This window comes from Alexandromys fortis, unplaced genomic scaffold, assembly GCF_014885135.2.
Source record: "Alexandromys fortis isolate MF-2015 unplaced genomic scaffold, M_Fortis_MF-2015_v1.1 scaffold_75, whole genome shotgun sequence".
NCBI classification, from domain to species: Eukaryota; Metazoa; Chordata; class Mammalia; order Rodentia; family Cricetidae; genus Alexandromys; species Alexandromys fortis.
The window spans coordinates 945,239-966,221 of NW_026067956.1; the positions used below are offsets into that span (position 1 = coordinate 945,239).

General features: G+C 43.4%; 1 protein-coding gene across 2 annotated transcripts in view; it reads left to right on the forward strand.

The window, feature by feature from the left end:
• The window catches only part of Elp3 (elongator acetyltransferase complex subunit 3), a 64,123-nt gene that overhangs the window by 19,670 nt on the left and 23,470 nt on the right, over positions 1–20,983 (forward strand). For both annotated transcript variants that reach the window (XM_050152190.1, XM_050152189.1), the window contains exons 8-10: positions 9,889–10,050; positions 12,140–12,266; positions 14,394–14,587. In XM_050152190.1, coding sequence (XP_050008147.1) covers positions 9,889–10,050; positions 12,140–12,266; positions 14,394–14,587 — 483 coding nt within the window. The remainder of the gene's footprint in view (positions 1–9,888; positions 10,051–12,139; positions 12,267–14,393; positions 14,588–20,983) is intronic.

Here is a 20,983-nt window from a genome sequence, read left to right on the forward strand (position 1 = left end):
CTTCCTTTGTCCCTTCCTTCCCCTGTTGCTTTCCTTTGGGCTTGTGAAATTTAAATAAAGATGGTGTTTCATAAATGTAAATAGAAGTTAAGGGATAGCTTGAGGGGTTGCATAAAAGATTGATCTTCTGGAAGAATGTGTGGTGAGCAAGTGCTTGTGTTTGACTGATAAATACTGGTAAACTTTGTGTCCCTGAATCTAGACTTCTGGGTATGTGACTTGTCCCGAAGGGACCTCGGTAGCTAGATAGTATGGCATCTATTTTTACTATTTGTTCAAACGTTGGTCATCGTGAATATGAGTCATGCTTAGTCTGCAAACTTTAGAATAGAGGAGTGATGATGTAACTCAGCTCACTCCTCTTTGTACTCAAGAGTCAGATGTGATAAGTGTAGTTAAAGTGTGATGTTGGAGACTAGCCTCCATTAGTCCAAGTTGGAGACATAGTGGCAGGAGCGACTCTGGGTTCCCAACTGAGCACATTCGCTTCTAAAAACCCCAGCAGTGTTATCTTCAATACCACTGAATCTTTCTTCTCACGTGACAATGAGCTCGATGTCCTCTGGCTTCCTCACGTGTGCGCGCATGCACACACACACAAATACACACCTTCAACTTAAGAAACCTGTGTTGAGAAAGGGGTTCTATATGTACCTAAGCTTGGGAAGATTTATTTACTTACATTAAATACTTTTAAATTATTTCTTTTATTTCTTTTTAAAATGTATGGCGCTTGTGTGGAGGTCAGAAGATAGCTTTCAGTCCTCTGCTTCTGCTTTGCTGCAGCCGCAGCGACTCTTTAGTCTGCTGCTGAGCCTTACCTTCCAGGCTTCCAAGCCCTAGAGCTGCCGAGTGACCCTTGTCTGTCTCTCATCTCACAGCAGAAAAGCTGGGATTACAGATACATGGCACAGATAAGCCATCTTGTCAGCCATATTCACAGTGTTTATATATGTGAAGTTCAGCTATGTCTGTGTTAAGGCACACCTCTCCTGTGACTTGGCTCTGAGTTCCCCGTGGGGTTTGAGCCCTGAGTACTGATGGAGCAGGCCGACCAAGCAAATGCGGAGTTTCTGGGGTGCAGCTGCTCTGACATTTTCGTCAACTGAAATGTTGGCAATCTTGCTACAGTTTGGTGATAAATATTTTGGTACTCAGAGTATTTGGCCATACGTCATCTATTTTTGTGATAAAAATTGGGTTTTATGTTGTAATTCACTCAATTTGGATCACGATGTGTGTCCAAAAAGCCCACGAGGGGACAAAACCTCTCTTCTGGGGCTGCCTGGCCAGGGCCGGCATAGACTCGTTCTGTTCTTTACCTCAAGGGGGCGCTCTGCTTTTAGCTTTAAAAAATGTTACTGACTTGAGCCTTCATTGCAGCAAATCTCATGAATGGCTCCTAGGAAGTAATAAAAGTGCAAGCCAGGAGCCACGAAGCCACCTCAGTGTGGCGCTCCGTTATTCTGCAGCCCAGTGGGCTGGTGTCTTGGCCCCTTCTCTCCCCACTCCCGTCTCTGTCCTTTGTGAGGCAATATGAAAAGTGTCTATTTGTGAGCTCTTGTTTGCTTTGTTGAGGTCAATTCTTCATACAACTCCCTATAATAAAGTGTTTAAGGGACATTTTGTGTCAGTTGAGGCAGCAGTTTCTGAACTGAGCTAGAAACAAAACTGTTTTCAAATGTTAGCATTGTTGTGAATGAAAGAAGAGCCCAGGAAAACTGGTTTGGGTCTGATGTATTCTTTTAGAAGTTGTTTTCCAGAGCAGCCCACCTCCCTTCGTGGAGCTGGCTCAGTACTGAGCCACAGTAGACATTTCCTCATTGAACAGCCCAGCTACAGCACTGATGTGAGTTTGCTCAGTAAGATAAGATGTGTCAGTGGAATTTTGGAGTCAGGGTTTCTCTGTATAGCCCGAGCTGGCCTTAAGCTCATGGAGATCTGCCTGCCTCTGCCTCCCAAGTACTGGTATTAAAGGGGCATGTGCGTCACTACCGCCCAGCTCAAGGGTTCATTTTAAACTTGACCTTCAGTTCTGTGAGGTGGCAGGCAAGCCACCAGTCTTGAAGGTTAAGCATCCTGAGGGTCACACTATAGACTCAAGTGTCCCTCCTTGGACTTCCTGTGTCTAACCTGAGTAGTTAAAGGTTTGCTTGTTTGTTTGTCTATTTAACTGCAAAGATTAGGATTAGACTTCAAAAGAGCCCGAGAGTGTGAACCTGGTTATTGTTTGTGGCCAGCAGGTAGCCAGAAGCCTGAAACCTTTGCAGGCAGAAAGTGGAAGAACACAGGTCTGCTCAAGGACAGTGCAGGCCTGGCCCCTGGAAAAGCTGTTGAATCCCGCAGGCCACTGGTAATCACTATCCCATCGACTGAATCTCTTCAGGTCTCCAGAGACTGACAGTTACTGAGTACTGTCATCTCATAAAACATCTTCACTTGGGAGAAAAGACCATAGTGACTCTAAGTCACCGGTCACCAGAGTGCAAATGTTGCCAGATAGCTCAGAACAATCTTCTAAAGGAGTTTTATTCCTTTTTAATCAGCTCTGCCCAGAACCCGTTTTGCATTTAGTGTGCCTTGACTGTTTTCACAAGATGCAGTTTCAGAGGGTAGTTACCCACGAGAAGCCAGTGAGTCATACCTTCTCCTCGTAGATTTTTAAATTCATTTCCGTTCCTTCCTGTCTTCCCTCAACGGTGGCTTTAAATCCTGCAACTGTGTCCTTGCGTATCTTGGGAAAGCTAGAATGCTAGGAAATGCTGAGTACCCCAGAGAACTCCGTGTTCTCACCTGGGCTGTCCTCCCAGATGCTCTGCCATGTGCCATGTTAACTAGCATCATTCCGTGTGGCGGTTTTCCCTGGAAGTTTATACACAGCAGAATACACAGACTTAGCTTACCTTGGTGTGCTTTGACACACCTGTGTAACAAAACACTGTTAAGATTCAGAAAATTGCCAACTGTGGTGTCATCCTAGCAACCAAGAGACAGAAGCAGGGGGTCTCAAATTTGAGGCCAGCCTGAACTACTTACTTAACAAGACCCTGAGAACTGAGAAAATAGTTTAGTGCAGAATATTTGTGTCGCCAGAGTTCCTTTATGCTTCTCCAGAAATTCCTCCCGCACCTTTACCTCCCAGAATTGGCAGATCTTCTGGTGGTTTTGGTTTTTTGCCCACTTGCCTTAGGTGAATCATGCCCATGCCCATCACGTAGTCTCCTGTGGAAGGCTTCTTCTACTGAACAGTGTTGTTACGTGCATCTGCAGTTGCCAAGCAGTGTTCTGCTGGGTACATGGACCACAGTGTGTGTATCCATCCTTCTGTCAGTGGACATGGGGCTGCTTGTGGTTGACAGCTTTATGAATAGAACTCTGTGACTAGTTTTGTTCAGGTTGTTTTATGGTTAAACGTATGTGTTGCTCTTGGGTAGTAATGGAAATTGCTAGGTTTGTTAGTGTTTTATGAAAAACTGCCATCCAGAAACGGTTGTGCACTTTGTACTCCCACCTCTAATGGGCGAGCACTTGGTGGTTCTGCATCCACACCAGTACATGATGTTGTCAGTCCTTTTAATTTTAGCCATTCGGGTGGGTGTGTAATGGCATCTATTGTGGTTTTAATTTGCATTTTCCTGATGACTAATGTCATTGAGCACTTGAGTGTACGCTTATGCTGTCTGATTATATTTCCTTTGTGAAGTGTTTAATCTTTTTCTCTTTTTTTCGGGGGGTGGTAGGAGAGTGTTACATGCCCTTGATTCAAGAACTTCGTCTGTACTTGACTATTCTATTGATGATCTCTTAGGGCAGAATTAATATGACTAATTTTTTCTTTCTTAACATTGCTTTCTGTATTGTTACTAAACCACATGTTTTCAGAACACAAGGTTAGTCTCCTATGTTGTCATCTAGTTAAAATTTCCGTTTTCACATTTAGCTCTCTGAGCCCCTCTTGAATTAATTTTTATGTGCACTGTGAGGTGGTAGTCAAGGTTTCTTTTTTTCCAGTATGGAAAGTGAATTGTTTGAAGATAATTTTTTTAAAGTTCCCCTTTCCCATTTAGATTTTATCACTCCTTTGTTAGAATCAAAGGACTATACCTGTGGAGCACACAGTGCAGTGCCGCTGGCAGGTCTGGGCTTTTAGACCAGTACTGCACTGTTGTGATTACTGAACCGTCTTAAGCGTGTCTTGAAGACAAATCGTATACCTCCTCCGACTTTGTAATTGTTTTGCAAGACTGCTGTAGATAGGCTGAGCCCTTTGCATGTCTTTGTAAAATTCAGAATCAGCTGGCAGTGACCAGTGTTCTTGCAAAGTGTGATAGAGTTAGGGTGTTTTCAAATGACAAGACACAGTCTCTAGGGAGAGAGTTGACAAGTTGTCAGTCATGAAATGGCCTTTCCTCACTTATTTAGATTTCCTTTACTTCCCATTAACAATCTTCAGTAAAGACATTTATTGCTTTTACTTTTTTATTTTCTTTCATTTTTATTTTATGTGTATGTCTATTTACATGTATGTATGTATATGCATGTGTGTGCAGGTGCCCACAGAAGCCAGAAGAGTGTGTCAGATCTTCTGGAACTGGAGTAAGGGGTGCTGGGAACTGAACTCGGGCCCTCTGCAAGAGTAGCGCCTGCTTTTAACTACTGAGTCACATTTCCAGCCCCTGGGTTGTTCCTTTTTAGTGACTTCAGTAAGATGTGGAAGCTTGACCATCCTTTTTCTATTGTAATATTAGTATAGAAAGTGGGTTTTTTTAGACTGCTCTCTTTCTTTCTTTCTTTCTTTCTTTCTTTCTTTCTTTCTTTCTTTCTTTCTTATTTTGAGATAGAATCTCACTTTGTAGAGCAGACAGGTCCCAAATTCAGAGATCCACCTTACCAGTTTCTAGGCATTTCTTTATGCAAATACCCTGCATTTTTATATTTTAAATTATTGTAATATATTTTAATTATTCATTGTAAATTTTTATGTAATAGCTTTTTTATTTCTTCTCCAATTCCAGGGATTATATGGAAATTGTTTGATTTCTATATTTTGGGACAGTGAGGTTTTGTTTGATACTTTACTGATTTCTGATTTGATTTCATTTTGTTCAGAGTGCCTATGCAGTTCAATTTCAGGTTTTTTTTTATTTTCTTTTATTTAATTTGTGGAGACTTGTTTTATGACCCAGGTATGTGCTTCCTCTTAGTGAATCATGGCATGTGTGTTGGCAAGGAAGTAAATTCTGCCTTGCCTGGTGTTTGCACAGCCTAGTGTGTTAGCCTTAGTGAGCTGTGCGACACTGCAACACCCAACAAATCAGCTTAGACAGAAAAGCTCTATTGTCCTTACTCGTGCTTTTGGAGGTTCCAGGCTGTAGTTTTAACATATGATAGGAAGAATCCTGGCGGAGAAAGCTATGTGACACAGCCTTTCAAGGGCAGCCCTTAGTGACCTGACATCCTCCCCTAGGAGGTTTATTTTATTGGATGTTAGTTCTGTCATACAGCCTCGTGTGCTTCCTGTCAGCCCTGGAGATCTTTGCACTGGCTTACTTTCCACCCTTGTGTGATGTTATAGAGCAACTGGGTTTCTTCTAGACAGAATCCAATAGTACTTGGGTCTTGTGGGAGCAGGGAGTAGGCAGAGTTGCCCATTTTGATAATGTGCGCCATTCAATTGCAGTGTTTGGTGGTATTAACATTTGGTATAATTAGTGATGATTAATCTATATTGGTTGGCTTTATGTCTACTGGTTTAGTCACACACACCCCCCATATTTTAGTTTTCACTAACAGAGAATGATCATTTCATTGAATTCCATTCTTTTATGATTCTGTGTAGTTGGTTTGCTCTGTATCCCTTGATAGAGAACATCTTAAGAGAAAGTAATAAGGACATTACCTGAAGGCTAGAGGTTAGAGGCACTTGGTGGCTGTGGCATGGGCAAAGTGGAAATGCCCTCATGAAGTTTCCATACGAGGTTGATCTTGGCCTCCTGGCCTCTGCCTCGGGCGCCCAGAAAGCTGGAAGTCAGGAGCACTTGCTCTGTGCCTGGCGGACCGCTCTCCTCACCTGGCCTTGTCTTCTGCTATAAGCACATATTCTGTGCTCTACTCTCCCTCGTGTCGTGGAAAATAAAATAGGGGGACTAAAGTGTCCCCCGGGTGCTTGTCTGACATTTGTGATGTGAAGACTTTTATTGGAGTACTTTTGTCCACACTGTGTTTTTCACTTAGCCATGACCTCTGTCAGGGCAGCTTTTGGGTGATCCACCTGCGCATTTAGCCCCTAAGTTCCAGTATGGGTATGACAGTAAAAGCATGCCATACCTGCGACATTTTTTTCTGTTCCTCCTGGTCCCTCGGCGATCTCATCATGACTATAAAACACTAAGCTATGGAAAGAATCAAAACCAAGAATGTCGAGCGCCGCTCTAGTGCCGTCAGCCATGACTAGTATGATGGGTGCCTCGTTTTCTCTCCTCTTCAATGTCAGCGGCTCAGCTTTTCCTGGTAATACCTGTTAAACATCAAAGTTCTCTGACTTTTTCAGTTATATTGGGCAGAGACTGTTGACTTTTAGATCCTATGAACATAACCAGTCTCTAGAAAGAAATTGGATTACGATCTCCAAAATGAGAGGATGATCCTGTAAGCCCAGTGGCTTAAGTCTAGAGCTTCACGGATAATGAGAAGTACCAGATTTTATTGAGGGAGTTTCCAGGTATGGCAGTAGTTTTGTAAAAGGACCTTTGTTCTGTGCTTATGGTTCTGAGGCATTCAGTAATAACCCAGGTGTCAGTAGTCCGAGCACATCTTCATCAGTCCAAAGAACAACTTGTTTGGGGCCTGTAGACGATGGGAAGAGTTGGTAGATTGTGAACACTAGAAGTTAGTGTTTCATCTCTGTGCCTTCATCTGCTTCTCAGTTTAGCTAGAATGGATTGAGTTTGGGATTCTATAGCTTGACTGGAAAGCAAATCTGGGATTAAAAACTAGTAGATTTTTAGTTTGTTCAGAACCTTTGACCTAAAGCAAGATACCTCTATGTTTGCAAGAGGGCAGATAGCCAGCAGGGTCATCTAGAGGCTGTGGGAAGGGAGAGAGTCCGCCTTTGTCCCAGCTACAGCAGATTCGCCTATTCATCCTTCATGTTCATTTCTTTGTTTTGATGGGAGGAGTTAGCGCAGAACTCATAAGCTGTTAGTCACTGAACATTGTTGGGCCTGCTGGGAGCCCCGTCTGAAAAGAGAAGCAGACATAGCCGTGAATAACAGCCTAGCTTTGTAGTGTGGATGAATAAAGGGCCCTCACCGAGGGTTCTGAGATGTCGTAGGATGAGAATGTCTTTGAGCAGAGTTGAGACCTGGTTGGCATGGGTTTTGTTGCTCTTAGTTTCTAAGGTGAGGCTCTCCTTGCCCTCTGCCCTGCTCCCTGCCCCCTGTGAACAGTTCCTGCAGCGTACAGTATTGACTTGTTATGTTTCTTAGAGGGCATAGTGGTAACCTGCAGGAAATGTGTAGGTTCAGTGTAGCCCTGCAGCCTTCCTAAGACAACCCTCTGGCTGCATTAAAAAGCAGTAGACCTGGCTCTGTCTCTTAGAAGGAAAAACAGCTCCTCTCTGCCCCAGAATCTAAGAAGTCTAAATCCCAAGAAGGTGAGGTGTTGACTGCAGTACTGAAAGAGAGGCTCTCTGGCTAAGTGGCTGGCTAAATGATAAGGGGGGGCTATGGAGCAGACCCTGAAATGCTCGGGCTAAGTAGCGTCTTGACTACACATACGAGCATACAAGAAAGAATAGTCCCATAGACATCCTTCCATCTCTTAAACGAGGCAGCAGGTTTACTAAAGTAGCGGACTCCATAGCAACAACAGACACTGCAGCTCATGGAAGATGCCACACTATTGTTTTTATTGTTCAAATTTGATTCGAATTTCTACTTCATTGCTTTTCAGATAGAAATATAATTCTGAAAGGAACTCTAAAATATTGGCCCTTTTGTTTGTTTGGGGTTTTTTTTGGGGGGGGGGAGTGAGACAGGGTTTCCCTGTAGCCCAGGCTGTCCTGGAACTCACTCTGTAGACTAGGCTGGCCTCGAACTCAGAAAGTTCTGCTCTGTGCTGGGATTAAAGACATGCGCCACCACTGGCTTTTTAAAATGTGAGTTGTTTCTCATTCTCCACGTTTCCCCAGAGGAAAGACATTTTTGAGATGGAGTTAAGTTTTTGAGCATAACATTTACCTCTGTGTCCTGTGCTGTGTTCTGATTCCCCAGGCGGCAGCGTCATGCTAGTGGCAGCCTCCTCTGGGCAGGTCCCCCTGCTGCTGTTGCTACCTCTCTGGTTTTTCCCAGTGATGGAGCTGTCACTGAACCCAGGCTCTCTTGCCTAAGGCTGTGGCTTTTGAGAAATATCAGTTAATAGGAAGGTTTGTGGCACATGTTAGAATCTGGGTGCCAGGGTGCTTTCAGTTACTCTTTTGAAATACACTCAAGAGTGTTCTAGCTTCTGACTTTCATCCATTTATATAATTTGCTTTCTCCACAGTGGTTGGTTAGCTTTTCTTTCTCTTTTTCTCTTTTTTTCCTTCTGTTTCTTTTAATTTCATATAGTTGCCTGGAGCCCGTGATTGCTGTTGGGAGCAGGTGAGAACTGTGCCGCTGTGTACTCCTGTCCTCCTATTTGACAGGCACAGGGCTTTGAGACGTTGAGAGAGGACAGAAGAGCCACTGCCCTGTCCTAAACAGCACTTGACAAGCTGTGAGCATTCTTTTCTCATCATTCATCTCTTAGGTTGTCTCTCTCCTCTATGTTTCGGCTGATGTCACGTGCTACAAAACACTTCCAGTGTGTTAGATGAGATTGTACGTACAGCCAGTCCTGCAGCTCAGTGATTATTCACACTCTGAATAATTATTATAGTTTTAAATTAGTCATTTTTAACTGGCACATAAAAATGAAGAAATGCAACTAAGTTACAAATCATTATGATATCTGCTTTTCAAAACTTCTTTAGAAAGAAGAGGAATAAATAACTGCAAAAAGCTTCCCTTGGTCTTTCCACCCAGCCTGTGAGAACAGGAGCAGAGAAGAAAGGTCACAGTTAGGAGGTTAGAGATGCCGAGACAGACAGGCCTGCCTTCAACTGTTAACTTAGATTTTATTCTCTGTGTATCTTGAATAAGATGTCTATTCCCCTTGAGCTTCAGTGTCTTCCTGAGGTAAATGGAGTGATAGGACACCTCGCAGTTGATAGTCAGGGGCCAGTGTTGACCACTGTGACCTCCATCACCGGGTTCCTGCCACTCCACCTCACCAGCCCTCTCGTATCTAGACTTGATGAGACAAAAACCCTCCCTAATTTTGCACATTCCTAGAAGCTAGACGTTTCACCCGAATGATCCCTGCAGCCCACGCTGCTTCCCTCTCCCCTTTGTTTCTTGTATTTAAAATGGCTCTACGATGCGGTGAGAAATAAGTAATGCAAATGGGTTTTGCTTATGTGAAATCGGTTGCTAGGAAGTGAGAAATAGCTTTTCACAGTGAAATCACTGTTTTCAAGATGATTATGGCTGCAGCTAACTGTGTGTGAATAATAATGACAACGGTAATGACATGAGGATGCGCCGGTACAGTCGTGTCAGCTCTGTGAAGTGTGGGTACCATTGTTACCATCGTTTTGTAGATGAAGATACTGAGGCCAGAGAGCTTAATAGAATTACTGTGTGCCTGGTGAGGAAATAGCAGAGCTGGGATTTGAACTTACACTATCCGGCTTCAGAGCCCACACACTTAGCTCCTGTCTGATCCTGGAAAGACTAAGAGAAGGCAGGCTGGAAAGAAATGACCCCAGACTGTGGCAGGTGTAGTCATTTTAGTTCTGCTCTGCAGGTATTCTGAGAAAAGCCTCACAAAGTGTATTGGAATTACGATTGAGACCAGACCTGATTACTGCATGAAGCGGCATCTAAGCGACATGTTGACTTACGGCTGCACGAGGCTGGAGATCGGGGTGCAAAGTGTCTATGAAGATGTGGCCAGAGATACCAACAGGTGAGATGGTGGCAGATGGGCAGCACAAGCCTCCTCTGTCTCTGTACTCACCTTTCTTCCTTGATCCATCTCGGAGTTAAGTATTTGATCTCTTCTCCCATCCATGCGTGTGCCTTCATGTTGAGTGTAGTCATTCGACACTCCCTTCTGTCTACCCAGGGAAAGTCAAGTGTATGAGAAAATTTATAAATCACTGCCCACTTGGTGGACTAACAGAGAAATTCAGATTTCAAAATGGCGGCAACTACCACTGACTCAGAGTGTCAAAGGAGGCTTCAGGAGGAAGATGTGTTGAGTTGGACCTGGAAGTCACTTCACGTGGCCAGGGTTGTGAAGGAGAGTTAAGGAAACTGGTCCATACTTAAAGCAGCCTAGAGGAATGATAGCTCCAGGACTTGGTCCTTTAAGTAACAGAGATTGGTTGAATATTTTTAAGCACAGGAAAAAAATCTAAATCTAATAGGTATTGTACCTACAAATAGGAGCAAGAGGAACCTGAGCAAATAGGAAAAATCTAATAGGTATTGTACCTACAACTAGGAACACGAGGAACCTGAGCAAGTAGGAAATATCTAATAATAGGTATTGTACCTACAAATAGGAACACGAGGAACCTGAGCAGAGCAAGCATGTAGGGACGGTCTCACACAGGAAGGCTGCTGGAGAGTGAAGTGTCACAGGCTATGCCAGGGAAGCTTCCTGAAGAAATGACATGTAAGCTGAGGCCCAGAGGAGACTCGCTGCATGCCCTGAAGGAAAGCTGATCGAGAATGGGAGAACAGGGCAGGCAGAGGCTGGATTATGAAGGGCCCAGGAAGTCAGCCCCCCAAGCTGGGCTTTTAGTCAGGAGGCAGGCTGGAAGTTAAGATAGGAGTATGCCTGCATTTAAGTAAGAGCCCTTTTGTTCCAGTATGGGCGATGTTTAAAGGGGGCTGACAAGAGACAGACTTGGCCACAGCTGTTGGAGTAATTTAAGCAGGAAACCATGGAGTCCTGCATAGCAGTGTGTGTTGTTTGGTGACTGCTAGGCGGGAAGTCCAGGAGCCTTGGAAGGAGAGGTTTCCCTGTGGATGCTCTGAAGAAATAAAGGTGTGCTTTAGAGCAGGGCTCACCAGTAGAATGTTCCACTGGGGTCAACTGTCTCATGTGACAATGTAGCTGAGGACGTGAATATTTCTTTGTAATTTGATTTTTAGAGCCATATACACATAATTGTGACCATATTATACCATGGACTTTGAAGTAGAATTCTTGAGTGAAGAATTCAAAAAAAGTCCCAGTCCCATTCCAGAATTTTGGACTTCACTAATGAAAACTAATTAGAAATGAGAGTGGGGTATCCAAAAGGGGTATGATAGAGCCCATGGCTTCTAGATCTTTCTGTGCTAAGTGGGAGCATCTTGGTGGTAGAAGGAATAGTCACAAGGCTTCAATTGTTAGTTACCCCAACTGTCATCAAGGCCTGCTTCCTGCTTGGATGTGGCAGGAAAGCAGATGCTAAGAGACTTGATCCAACCCTGTGCCAACAAAACCTTTCTCTGATGGACCCTCTGAACACACTGGTGCAGTCTACTTCATATTATAGTTTACTCCCCCCCACCAATATTTCCTAATCCTAAATGAAATGACACCTCAAGTTAAAGCCCCTTCATGGTTGGTTTTTGGGTTTTGTTGCCCACTGTGTACCCAATCCTGGTATAGAGCCAAGAATAATCTTGAATCCTCCTGCCTCTACCTCCCAAGTACTAGGACTCTCAGTGAGTATCAGCCATGCCTGGCTGCTGTATGGTCCCTGTTTAATGTTGATTCTACAGTAATAGCAGATTTTATAGCTGGTGCTGAGCCATGTCATCTGAGTGCACAGTGGCCCTTATCCATTTGCTTCCAGTCCTCCGAACAGTGTCTTAGAAGCGCAGTGGTTTTCCTCCAGGCCTCCCTATACCTGTGTAAAAGTGAGTTCTGGGGTTCTATTCCCAGCCAAGTGACTCTGACTCATGGATTGTTTTCCTCCTTCTCACCACCTCACCCCAACCCCTGTTAACTTGGTTGTCCATTTATTTGTCTAACCGGTGATGCATTTTCTTCCCAGGGGCCACACTGTGAAGGCAACATGTGAATCATTCCATCTGGCCAAAGATTGTGGTTTCAAAGTGGTAGCTCATATGATGCCTGACCTGCCAAACGTGGGCCTAGAGAGAGACATTGAGCAGTTTATAGTAAGTATTGCCTTGAGCCAGCAGACCCAGATTGCCTCTGTACGCTCCCTGCACCTCTCTGCTCGTGCTTGTTTGTTTTTGTGTTTTCCATTCTCAGAGCTCTAAAACCTGTTCCAAAATATTAGGAACACAATAAAGAATGGTTACCTACCTCTCCGTTGTCAGATAAAAACTGTATTTTAATATATTCTTTTCAGGCTTTAAAATGCTTAGACTTGGGGCTGGAGAGATGGCTCAGTGATTAAGAACCTGGATTCTATGCCCAGCACCCATGTGGTAGCTCATAACATATGTAACTCCAATTCTAGGGATCCAACTCATTCTTCTGGCCTCCCTAGGAAAAAAGAAAAAAAAAAGAAAAAAAACAAAAAAAAAAAAAAAAAAAATTTAAAAAATAAAAAAAAATTTTTTTTTAAACTATAAAATGCTTAGGCTTTGGGAACTGAGGTTGTTTATGCACATGTAACATAGGCACACTCACATTTCCATGGAGATGAGGTAGGCTAAAACATTTATTTCCATATGGTGGCAGGTGGCATAGGTAAGGCACATGGCCTGTCAGCTGGGATGCTGGCTTTTCTGTCCTCATTGTTTTTGGCCAGAATCCTTTAGTCCCATGTCCCTAGAGGGGGGGGAAAAAAAAAGCTTCTTGGCCAGCACAGGAAGTAGAGACAAGACCTTCCGTGTGCAAGCATGGATCTAGGGTTCGCTTTGACTCCATGTCTGTTCCAGTCTGCCTAGGAGTTTTGATATGTGGGCTTTATGGGACTGTGGTGTGATGAACTGGCCTTCATCAGCCTCTTAACTTACAGTTTTCTTCCCTTTCAAAGCTGTGTGCCAGGCTTCATCCCACATGCCCCCTTATCTCCTTTCTTGTTCATTGTCCTTCTAAGTTTAAAATTCTTTAAAAATGTTTCATCGTGCCTTGTGATTTTAGAGGAGAAAGAGAGAAACCCATGTTTTAAACTCCCATGTTTAATCATGGGTCCAGGACCAATTCAGTCTAGCTTCGTCTTTACAGAAAGAACATAGCAGCCCTGTGTTACTTAGAACCAGTACTCTTCTGATGGCATGTGCTCAGTGTAGATTCAGGTTAGGCAGAGAAGGGCTTGCCTGCATGCTGTTTGTGGGTGTCTAGAATATTTATTAAAGACCTTATAGATCTGTAAAATAGAAATGTTGTAAAGGAAATTGCACAGTTAACAAAAGAATGTCTCTAAGACCACATGGTGCAACAAGAATACAGCATCCAGGAAGGTGACTGTCAATGAGATCTAAACCCTATAGCTACATTATTTGAAAAGCAATGTAAACCGTGGAAGGTTTGCGAGGATAGTGCAGCCAAAGATTTTAAAGCACGATTTAAATTTATGGGCCAGAGAGCTAGAGTACTGCTGACTGGATAGATCCTGACAGGGGTGCAGGGGTGGAAAGGCCAGGACTGTGAACCCACCTCTGTCCACTACAATGACACACAGTCAAGATTAGCATCAGCACCATGCAAAGTCCTGAAAGGACAAAGCCTGGTATCTCCCTGCTGCCTCCCAGATAAAAGAACAGCAGGTGGGACTGTAAGATGGAAGAGATCTATGCCAGAGTAGACGAGCCAGGTGAGTGGCTCAGTGTCAGTTAACAAACGGACTGTTAGCCCAGGCCAGAAGTGGTGCCAGCTGGACTGACGACAAAAGTGTGACATCCTGGGCTCAGCCAACTTCCTCTGTGAAGGGCCCTCTTGTAAACACTGTAGCGATTTGTTTGTTTTCCCTTTGTCTATATTGTAGGTTTTGAAGAGACTTAAATTTTTTTCCACAATTTTTCAAAAGTTTGAACAGTCATATATACTATTAAAAATGTTGTCGTCTGGAAGGAGGGAAGGAAGGTAGGTAGCCTCTTAATGCTCAGTGTGAGACTGGTGGCAGCCTGGACAAGGCTGTACTCTACAGGAGGGCTGTGCAGTGCAGCACAGATTGGGGTTGTTGAGCAGTGACATCTTGTCATCCCCGTGTCTAGTTCTTGACAGAAAGGGTGGGCAGCTCCGGGCCTGCTGCAGGTGAGAGAAGCTGGTGTGAGCCTTCCCTGTGGGGGACAGAACGAATGGAGGGATAATTTTTGGTTATCTGTCCATAGGAATTTTTTGAGAACCCTGCTTTTCGTCCTGATGGCTTGAAGCTGTACCCTACCCTGGTGATCCGTGGAACTGGGCTGTATGAGCTGTGGAAATCGGGACGATACAGGAGCTATTCTCCCAGTGACCTGGTCGAGTTGGTGGCTCGGATCCTAGCCCTCGTGCCCCCGTGGACTCGTGTGTACCGAGTGCAAAGGTGTGTGTTACTTTTCAGTCTCCAGACAACTGATGCTCTCTAAAGGAGTATTCTGGTTGTATATCACGAGTTTTGAATTCTTTTTTAAATTATAAGTAGATTATCAGGAATGCTGTGAGGAAACTAAGGACGGTATGCCCAGTCCTCTTTGCCAGTATTGTATATTTATTCATCATCCATTTGTCCGTGAGCCAGGAAAGTAAGAACAACCTGAATAGGTCCCGTGGGCAAATTCTGTGGCAATCTGAGAATCAAAGGAAATATATTGAGGGACTTGGAGATGGGTCAGTCATTAAAGTACTTACCATGCAAGCATGAGGACCTAACTGTGGTCCCCAGAACCCAAATAAAGTCTAGCACAGTCACATATGATTGTAATCCCAGGACTGGGGAGAGAGGCAGGCAGGCAGGCCCTAGGGGCTCCGTGGCCAGCCAGCCTAGCTTACTTGGTGAATTTCAGACCACAGAGAGTCTATCTCAAAAGGATGTGGACAGCACCTGAGGAACCACACCAGTGGTTCTCTGGCCTCCATGTGCATGTGCACGCAGTATATACATGTGTGTGTTAATAAATTATAACCAAATGAATAAAATACAAGTCCTTTGATCTATTCTGCTAATCTTAATTAGGTCAGTAATTTGTGTGCCTCAAAAGCATAGTATCAGCAGTGTTCATTACATATAGATTCTGTATTTGCAAATTTGCCTACTAGAAAATTGTGTGACTCAGACTCTATCCTTGCAACACATTTGCCATAAATCATTCTCAGAATAGGGAACAGTTTGGGTCGTTCATGTACACACTCTTAGCCGAGGTCAGAACAGTGCCTTTCTGCCTCTTTCCAGCCATCACACTGTAAACGTTTTTTTGTTTGTTTGTTTGTTTGGTTGGTTTTTTTTTTGCACTCTGCTTAATGCTACATTTTTCAGATTTTTGTGAGCTAGTTAGGAATTGGCTCTTTAAAATGACCTCCAAACACAGTACTCAAGTGCTACCTATTGCTCTTAAGTGCTGGGAGGCTGTGAAGTGGCTTACAGAGGGAATAGCGGGTGCTGGGGAACCTTTATTGAGAAGGCCCAAGAGGGACCTGTTGGCCGTGAGTTCAGTGTGAATCAATCAACTATATATATATATATATATATATTAAATAAGATGTCTTGGGCTGGAGAGATGGCTCAGCCGTTAAAGGCTAGGCTCACAACCATAAATAAGATGTCTTTAGACAGAAATGCAGAGGACAGGCACTTACTTATTGATGGTTGACAAAAAAAAAAAAAAAGTGGCGTGAAAGGCTCATAGGAACCTCACCCTGTGTGCTCTGTAGGAGCAGTGGGTCTGGTTCACTTCTTCCGTGGTGGTGGAGACTGAGAGAATGTAATACCTACTGACTGCCTACCTACCAAAGAGCACGGGAGAAGCCTGACCATTATCCAAAACCGACGAAATGAGCTGTGTGCCATGTGCTAGGGCCAATTAAAACCACAGCCCAGCGTCTGTGCCTGAGTCTAATCATGAGCCAGTATCACACAACCCAAGTAGGTGCACATTCTAGAAAATAACCAGCTTCGTCTTTCAGAGTATCAGGGCCAGGGAGTTAGCTCTGTTTGATGGAGACTAAAGAAACGGGACCACTAAATACAAAATGGAAACTGGGCCCTTTTGCTTGAAGGACATTGCTAAGATGCTGGTGCAACTCTGTTGGGGTCAAAGAGCAACAGCAGAGTGTATGTTGGGGGCAGTTTTGTGGTTGTGGTAGAAATGTCTGAGTATCCCAAGTCTTGCCACGTCTTACTTCTTCCTCTCCGGCAGGTCAGAAACTATAGTTATCTGAACTTCTTCTGTGACTTAGGCATTGTTTCCCAGATGTTAACTAGTACAGCAGGAAAGAAGGACATGGCAAGAGCAGTAGCAGAGGCAAGAGTCCATGTGTCTGTCTGCACCACCCAGTCACCGAGGAGGCCAGTTCCACTCCCACCCACCCCTGAGAACCAGGGTCTTCTAATGGAAGGAGCTGACGATAAAGCCTCCTGTTGTCTTTCTCCTGAGTCAGGGCAGCAGAGACACTTGGGTAATGTGAAAAGCTTCATTTCAGGTACCATAGGAAATGGCATAACAGACCATTATCCTGCCTGCACCAACTGAGACAATAAGGATTTAGGGGGTGACAGCAGCCCCCATCTTTGAAGTATCTGAGGGAGAAGGACCATCTAGTGTGCAGCCCTCTGCCTTTAAGGGACACCATCTGCCTCATAACTGCAGGGGATGGCGAGGTCTCCTGAAGGTGTAGAGTCATGATGCCCTTGAGTCCAAGGACAGCTGTTTGAGGAGACCAAGAGTCCAAGCAGCACTTGCCTGGTGAAGCACCACCTTGTTCCCAGAGTGGGGTCAAGTTTCCATGCTTTAGGGCTGGTGATTCTCCAAAGTTTGAAAATAATCTTTTGCTGGTTTAATTCAAAGACAGTATTTTTTATAATACTTTCCATTTTTTTAATTATTTTTTATTTTGAACTCTTTAAAATATAACTATGATACTTATTATACAAGTTTTCATCCCTAAAGATTTTGGTTTGTGTAGCTTACTATGGACTAATTAGTCCAGTAAAACATTGGTTTTGGTAAACATGGGTAGAAATTCTTCAGATATTTTGGTTTTATGTTTTTAGTTAGATATTATTGCTGAAATGTTAATGTGACTATTTGCATGGAAATTCATGTTTTAGATTTTCCTATTTGGCTTTTTTTTATATCTTTGTGTGTATATGTGTGGTTTCTACATATACGGAGGTCAGAGGACAACTTTCAGGAGTGTGTGTGTGTGTGTGTGTGTGTGTGTGTGTGGTGTATACACACATATGTCACTGAGAGGATACGGAGGACAGAGGGCAGGTTTCAGGAGTTTGTTCTCTTTCCACCGTGGATTCCACCGTGGACACTCAAATCATCAGACACTTCTGCCTACCCAGCCTTCTCACCATTCTGCTATTTGGTTTGTGCCCATTTTTATTTCCAGATAGTCTATGTACATTTGGTTTTCTATGGCTCTTGTGTTCTACGTCCATGGCCTCAACCTCAGATAAAAACTTCCCAGGGAAAAGCTACAGTGAGCACACGAACACTTTACTCCTCCTGTTCTTCATAACAGCAGTGTAGCAGTGACTCTCCAGTGTTTATCTTATGCCAGATGTGATAGGTCATCTGGAGATGATTGAAAGCATATGTATATGGCATCATCTTCGTGGAAACAAGCATTTTGTGATCCTGGAATACTGAGGAATGCTATACCGCACTTAAAAATTACTCAAACTTAATATAGACTGTAAGTTCCCATTTGTCCTCAATAGTCATTGGAAATTTAACCTCTACTTGTGCAATACTGAGGTAGTGTGTAAGATTGCATATGGTGGTCCATGTTTACACGGTGTGGTTTTTAATGTCAGGTCAGTGCTTCATACCTTGCTTTGCAACCATGTGATGTTTTCCTTTGGCTCCAGCAAGATATGATATATTAACTCTCCAAATGTTTAATGCCTACATAGCTAGCCACACAGTACTCTGTCCACACAAATACGATATTGTTTTAGAACTACAACTCCTTCAGCACATGTGTTAACAATGAGCTTACACTGTTTACAAAAACATCTTTGTTTGATGAGTATTAATCTTTACAGAGGACCAAACACCACATTATCTCACTAGTGTGTGGATCTAAGCAAACTGACCCACACAAGTATGAAGTAGAGCCAGGCGGGTGCTCATTAGGTCTTCATTCATCAATTGAAACACAGTTGCAGTTAAGTGTGAGGGGTCGTTCCTCTGTTGATGCAGTAGGAAGGCAAGTGCTGGAAAGTTGCATGTCAAGGAAAGGAGACTGAAGTGTAGCCCAGCAGTATAACATCTGCCTCCAAATGGGGCCCAGGGTTCAATCCTAGCCCCTGTCCCTTCCCTAAAGGCAATTAGGATAAGAAAGAATTCTGAGTGTTCTTATCATAGGAAATTGATACTTTGGGGGGGGGGGATAGATGTACTAAATAATGCAATAAACTTTCTATAATAAATTGAAATATCAGAGCATCACACTGAGGCCTGTTTATATATAGATATTAAAAGCTTAGATATAGTTAATTAAAAGTGTTCAAATATAAATAAGATTCATATCGTCTTTAGGGCTATACTTTAATGGCAGCATAATAGTCTTATGTCTGTTTGTCTTATGTAGCAATTGGTCCTTTCATTAGGTAGACATTAGACTGTTTCCAGGCTGTCTTAGTTGCTTTCCTGTTGCTGAGATTAACAAAAATAAATTGGAAAAAAAAAAAAACTTTTTTAAAAAAAGTCATGTTTTTGCTCACAGGCTACAGTGTGATATGTCAAGGAAGTCACAGCAGTAGGAGTTTGGGGCAGCACAGAAAGTGACAACCCTTTGTGCCCATCTCACTTTCTCCCCTTTACACAGCACAGGATCTCACCCCAGGGAGTGGTGCCACCCACAGTGGGCGGGTACTCCTACCTCCATTTACCTAATCAGGATACTCTACCACGGGCAACACGGGCATCCCCAGAGGCCTGTCTCCAAGTGGTTTTAGAGCTCATCAAATTGTCACTTGATAGTAACCATTACTCAGGTCTTTCTTCATCCCTAGCCCCTCCCTCCTTTTGAGACAGAACCTCTCTATGTGCTTCCCCGGGGCTGTGAGTAAAGGTATGTCCACCATGCCTGGCCCCTTTAATTGTTATCCTAGTCTCCATTATAGCTAAAATCGGTATGTATCAAATTTTATTTTTTATAGTAGAATAATCTATGGAAAGAATTACATATGGTATCGGATCTATGTATTTTTCATCATTATTTTAATACTTTCTAAGTCTTTTGAAAAAAGAACTATAAATGGGATGGGGTTTGCTGTGTATATGGATACAATTAATAAGTGTTTCTAAAGATTATGCTAATTCTTATAAATCATTTCTGTTTTATCTCGTCTTCTATAATATTGCATGCCTATAACTTTTTACATTGAGGGTATGATTTGCATTTCCCATTAATGGGGATTAGCTCTTACCTTGTATCTGATTATTGTTTATGTTCTTACATGACTTGCTTGTGTCCAATTTACAAGTCATGGGGTCCAGAGGGAGAAAAAAGTGCTTTTTATAGAGAAAATCCCCCCAAAAGGAATTCATAAATGTTCACTCACGTTGAATCCTCTTACCTGGACAAATAGGAAGCTAGGGAACTGACAGTTCCTGCCAGAATGGGGCACTTGAGTACCAGAACATCTGACAGCAACATTCTTGGTGTGAAATAGCATTGAGTGTGTTTAAAACCCTGAAGCTTCATTTCAAGGAGTGTTAAAATTTATACTCAGTCTGAGGTAGAATTTGTTATGTCTGAACCTCAAGAAAGAAATTTGTATCAAGATCTGGATGATAAAAACTTTAAATGAAAATGTAAATGAGCAACATAAACCTTATTACAAAGGTGCAGAGAAGGGACTGGAGAGATGGCTCAGCCATTAAGCACAAGAACTGCTATTGCAGCTAACCAGAGTTCTCATACCAACACTCACACATTTCACAGCTGCCTGTACCTCCAGCTCCAGGGAATCTGACACCCTGTTCTGGCCACCATGGGCAGCTGTACTCGTGTGCACACAGCAACACACAGCAACACAAACATACACACAATCAAGTGTATTAAAGGTACAGAAGGAAGGCTAGGTGTTGAGCAGTGTCAAGTGACTGTGACAAGTGGTGTTCCGTTCAGCTCATTTCTTCTAGCTTCAGTCTTAAAATATTAGGCTAGTTCTGCAGGTCAGAAACCTGCTGCTGGTCCAGGCACATCTAAAAGCACCTCACTGTAATATGGAGGCTGGTGGTCAGGCTTCTAGAAAGAAGCCTGGTGACCACGAAAGCCTCCTCCTGAGGCATTCTATACCTCCTTTGTTTTTGTTTGAAATCAAAGCCAAGGGAAGTCACAGCTGTCTTTTCTGTCCTGGCCCTTTAGCAGTTCAGTTGTTTCCATGTCTTTCCACCTCATAACATCTGCCTGCCACAGCTGCCTAGCAAAGGTGAACCTTTCGGGTGGACACGGTGAAAGAGTTAGAGACTGTGTTTTAGGCAGGTCTCTAGAGAGGAGAAAATGCAGTGAAAGCACCGTATTTCAGGGTATCCTTCTGCTAGTCAGTCTTCCTAATGGATTACTTGATGTCTTCATTGGTTATTATTTCCTATACCTGCCCCCTTGCCTGCTCCTAACTGTCTCATACTTTTTAGCTTTCTGACAGTTGGGTCAGGAGCATCTTCCTGGTGTTTTTATAAAGCACATCCTGCTGGAAGGTTCTGTATTCTAGCCCCGAGGAGTGTAGTCAGTGATTAAGTGTAAAATTCTGTCCAGGCAC